We start from the raw sequence: 3978 nt of genomic DNA on the forward strand, positions 1-3978 counted from the left end.
AGCTAGACTGTACTGGCCGAGTTATGGCTTTACGCGTGACAACCCATCGACAGAGAATACCGAATAATACCTAGGAGTATTTTCCAATCATGGGTTGCCAATTTCTAATGCCTGGGTCAGCCCCAGATGAGCATTCCTCAATCCCCATCCTCTACCCTCGGCTTCTATATAAGCACATGACCCCGAGACATAGACAGACACAAATCTACCTCCTCTCCTCTTCCTTTCTCTGAGCTAGCGAGCAAGCGATCAATGGCACCGAAGCGGAAGGGTGGCAATGGGCGGAAGAAGATTGCCATCCAGCGGATCGAGAAGGAGGAAGCCCGACATGTGTGCTTCTCCAAGCGGCGACAGGGTCTGTTTACCAAAGCTACCGAGCTATCAGTGATGTGTGGCGCCGAGGTAGCTGTCGTCGCCTTCTCACCCGGCGGCAAGGGTTTCTCCTTCGGCCACCCCTCTGCCGAGGCCGTCATTGACCGCTTCTTGGCAGGGGGAGCTGTGGGAGTCCTGAGCACCACTAACGATAACGAGCTGAAGAAGTTGCACCTGCAACACGGCGAGCTGCGCACGTTGCTGAAGGAGATGAAGGAGCGCAAAGAGTTCATGGAGGAGGACATGGCAAAGGAGCGCGCTGCGGGGGACCAAATTGCGACGTGGCTCAACCCTGAACTCGGCGACATGCAAGAAGAGGATATTACAGCCTTCACCTCAGAGCTAATGGTAGTGCGGTCTATCGTCTCAGAACGCGTAAACCAGGTGCTCTTGGAGGGGCAAAACATCCACCGCATGCTCCACGCACCAGCGCCGCCGCTACAACAGCTCTTCGACGGAAGTGCCTTTGAGTTTGGTAGCGGTAGTAGCGACACCAGCACCAATATCGGGATGGATATGCATATGGCATTACCTCCGATGCAAGGGTTTGCTCCTAGGATGGATATGCACCATATGCTAATGGCAATGCCTCCACCACTGGATTTGGCATACGAGATGGATATGCAGCAGATTCTTATGCCGATTCCTCCACCGTCCAGGTTTGACGCTGGGATGGAGATGCAGCAGATGGTTATGGCATTGTCCCCACAACCAGAGTTCGCGACCGGGATAGATATGCAACAGATGATTATGGCAATGTCACCGCTGTCAGAGTTCTCCATCGGGATGGAGATGCCCCCTCCCACAGGAACAGCCGCGGGGACGGAGATGGTGCAGCAAGGGCCCGGGCCAAACATGCGGCTCCCATACTGAGGAGAAGGAGTCAAGATCCATATCGAGTCCGAGTCCGAGTGTCTTAGTCCGTCCGCGTCAGGATATCAATTGAGACATGGCATGCATGGATGGATGCCGATTTATTAGTTCATTGCCACTCTAGTTATATTATTCATCGTGCTTGCATATGATGATCCATCTATCTGGGTGCAAGATTTGTTATCGTACAATGAATTAAATTAATGACTTGTAATCTTTGTATCGATGGCACCGTGACAAAAAAGTAAAGAACAAAATACTATTAAGCCTTTTATTTGGTTCTCTGGAACAACACAAGAATGAAATGTTATGTAATTGTGAGTCTTGACCATTTCGAAAAGGATCAATTTATATCCCCCCTATGCTTCAATGTTTTCTTAGAATATATTTGTTGGGCATGTGTATTGTAAGGACCAGAAAACTAGGTACGACTTTTCCCTTATGCACGAGTTTTTTTGGAAAAGGACGTGTGCATTACTTGCATGAGTTGTGGTGTTGAGACGAAAGAAAGTACTGTAGTAGTTTTCAAGGGGGGAAAGAAATAAAAGAAAAGAGAATGTCAAAGAGCTTGATGGACGCGATCTCCTTTTTGTCATTGGTGTGGTTTTCATATATCGGAAATGGAAGGTTATAAAAACATATGTCCATTAGGCAAGTGATGGACCAAGTTTCTAGGTTGCATCCAGCAGCAAGCCCAATGCTCGTTCTTAATCCTTGTCTATTGAAAACATGTGGAGCCATAAAAAATGAAACACTAGAGTGCACTGGCCGAGTTATGTTTTTTTTGCAGGGTGATCGAGTTACGCTTATCTGTAGGATAGTTCACCGGTAAAGAATAATGTATAATACCGTTTTGAGACTTCATTTACGCTAAAATGCTTGTAGGAATATAAATAATATTGGGAGTAGATAAAAGATAAGCACGATGACTTGCTTTTTTGAGGGAAATGATGACTCGCACTACCAAATTTAGGAGTGTGAGCTTTGATTTTTGTCTCCTTCCGTTCATGGCATCGAAAGTATAATCAAATATTGTTGAGATCAACTAGTTGATGACGAGACCTCTCCACGTTTGGTTTGAAAGCATTTTGCATAATTGTTTTGGTTGGGACTGGCTGAGCTAATGAGACTAAAAATCAACATGTGCATGTAGTTTGATTGCTTGCATTAGGCTTTTTGCATGAGGGGAACAATATGTTGCGTGCGTCGTTATTGTTAGAAAACCGGTTAAAGATGTGATCATCAGTGTGATAGCCTGGCTTATTAGGGATGATAGACTACTCATATCAATAAGGAATTCCTTCTTTTCCGGAAGCCCATTCAAACAGAAATCTCAGGTTAAGCGTGCTCAGCTTGGAGTAGTTCTAGGATGGGTGATCGACCGGAAAGTTGATCCCGGGTGCGCATTAGTGAGGACAAAGTGCGCAGAAAAGACTAGTATTGATATGTAGGGCCAGTCTAGATCCCGCCAGGAGTAACGACCGCCGGCGGGTGTGTCCGGGGCGTTACAACCACTTCGCACTAGTGGTGATCTTACCACACACACATAACATTATCTTCTCCTAACTAGGAAACAAATGGCATTTTATCCTAGCTACTAGCTAATGACAGTACACATTATTAAGTGCCAATATGGCTGAATAGTCGAAAGTTCAATGATGATAACTAGGCGGAACTTACTCCTCATCATCTTCCTTTCCTTCTTCTCTTCCTCTTCTTCTGCTACTATGCTTGCCCCTTCTTCTTCTTCTTCTTCTTCTTCAGATCCTTGTCTGACCTCTGTTATCCTACATTGCCTGTGCCCACTCCAACTTTTTGTTCTTCCACACTTTGTTATCAAACGCCTCCACACCATGTTCGGATTTGATCACCTCATCACGAGTCACATCCTCCTCCGGCACAAGTTCATCAGTTCCCCATTATAGGATCTAGTTGTGAATGATGCAACATGCAAGAACAAGCTTGACCTGGGTAGGGTAAGGGTGGAATGCCTTCTGATCCATGATCTTAAACCTATTCTTTAGAGCTCCGACTGCCCTTTCAACAGTTACTACAAGGATTCGGAGCAAGAAACCCATTCACCAACATGGGCTTGATGTCTTCTTCTCGAACTGCTCTTGGTGTACTTGTCCTTCCTCTCCGATTCTTTGCCTCTCTGGGAGTGTCTTCGTTCATAATGATCTTCTCTACTCCTTCTCCCTTTGCTAGGTGACTCATCTCTTGAGCTTCGTCTTCTAGGTGACTCTTCTCTTCTTTTGTGGGGAGTTGAGCACTCATTGAAATAGTGTCCGGGCTTTACACAATTGTAGCAGTTTCGGTCACGACTAGACGAACACTTCTCATCATATCTTGAGCTTGAGCTTATCCCTTTGCCTCTACTCTTGTAGAACTTGTTGAATTTTCTGACCATGAGGCTGATCTCTTCATTGGTAACAAGATTGTCATTTGAAGTAATGGGAGTATCACCTGAAGCTTTGTAAGCACCGTTTGACTTGTTGTGCAACTCATCTTTGTCCTTGAGTGACATTTCATGAGCAACAATCCTTCCAATAACTTCAGTTGGCTTGAGATCCTTGTAGTTTGGCATCATTTGAATTAATGTGCACACGGTGTCATATATTCCATCCAAGGCTCTAAGTATATTATTGATGATGAATTTGTCGGTCATCTCTTCACTTCCTAAGCCGACAATCTCATTTGTGTTGAGAGCTAGCCTAGAATACATCTTAGCGA

The 3978-nt window shown here is 45.4% G+C and overlaps 1 protein-coding gene across 1 annotated transcript; it reads left to right on the plus strand.

Annotated features, from left to right (window-relative positions):
• The first annotated feature begins 252 nt into the window (after positions 1-252).
• Positions 253-1245, plus strand: LOC123440790 (agamous-like MADS-box protein AGL11). The gene is made up of 2 exons (XM_045117338.1): positions 253-847; positions 917-1245. Exons 1-2 carry the CDS (start codon positions 253-255, stop codon positions 1243-1245), a joined length of 924 nt encoding a protein of 307 aa, XP_044973273.1.
• Positions 1246-3978: the final 2733 nt, after the last annotated feature.

Source organism: Hordeum vulgare, chromosome 3H (assembly GCF_904849725.1).
Source record: "Hordeum vulgare subsp. vulgare chromosome 3H, MorexV3_pseudomolecules_assembly, whole genome shotgun sequence".
In the NCBI taxonomy this organism is placed as follows: Eukaryota; Viridiplantae; Streptophyta; class Magnoliopsida; order Poales; family Poaceae; genus Hordeum; species Hordeum vulgare.

What these genes read in the sequence shown, in the direction of transcription:
- LOC123440790 (XM_045117338.1), top strand. Translation starts at nt 253, where the DNA reads ATGGCACCGAAGCGGAAGGGTGGCAATGGGCGGAAGAAGATTGCCATC. An exon ending in CGGAAGTGCCTTTGAGTTTG is followed by an intron (nt 848 to 916) that starts GTAGCGGTAGTA and finishes CTCCGATGCAAG; the next exon opens with GGTTTGCTCCTAGGATGGAT.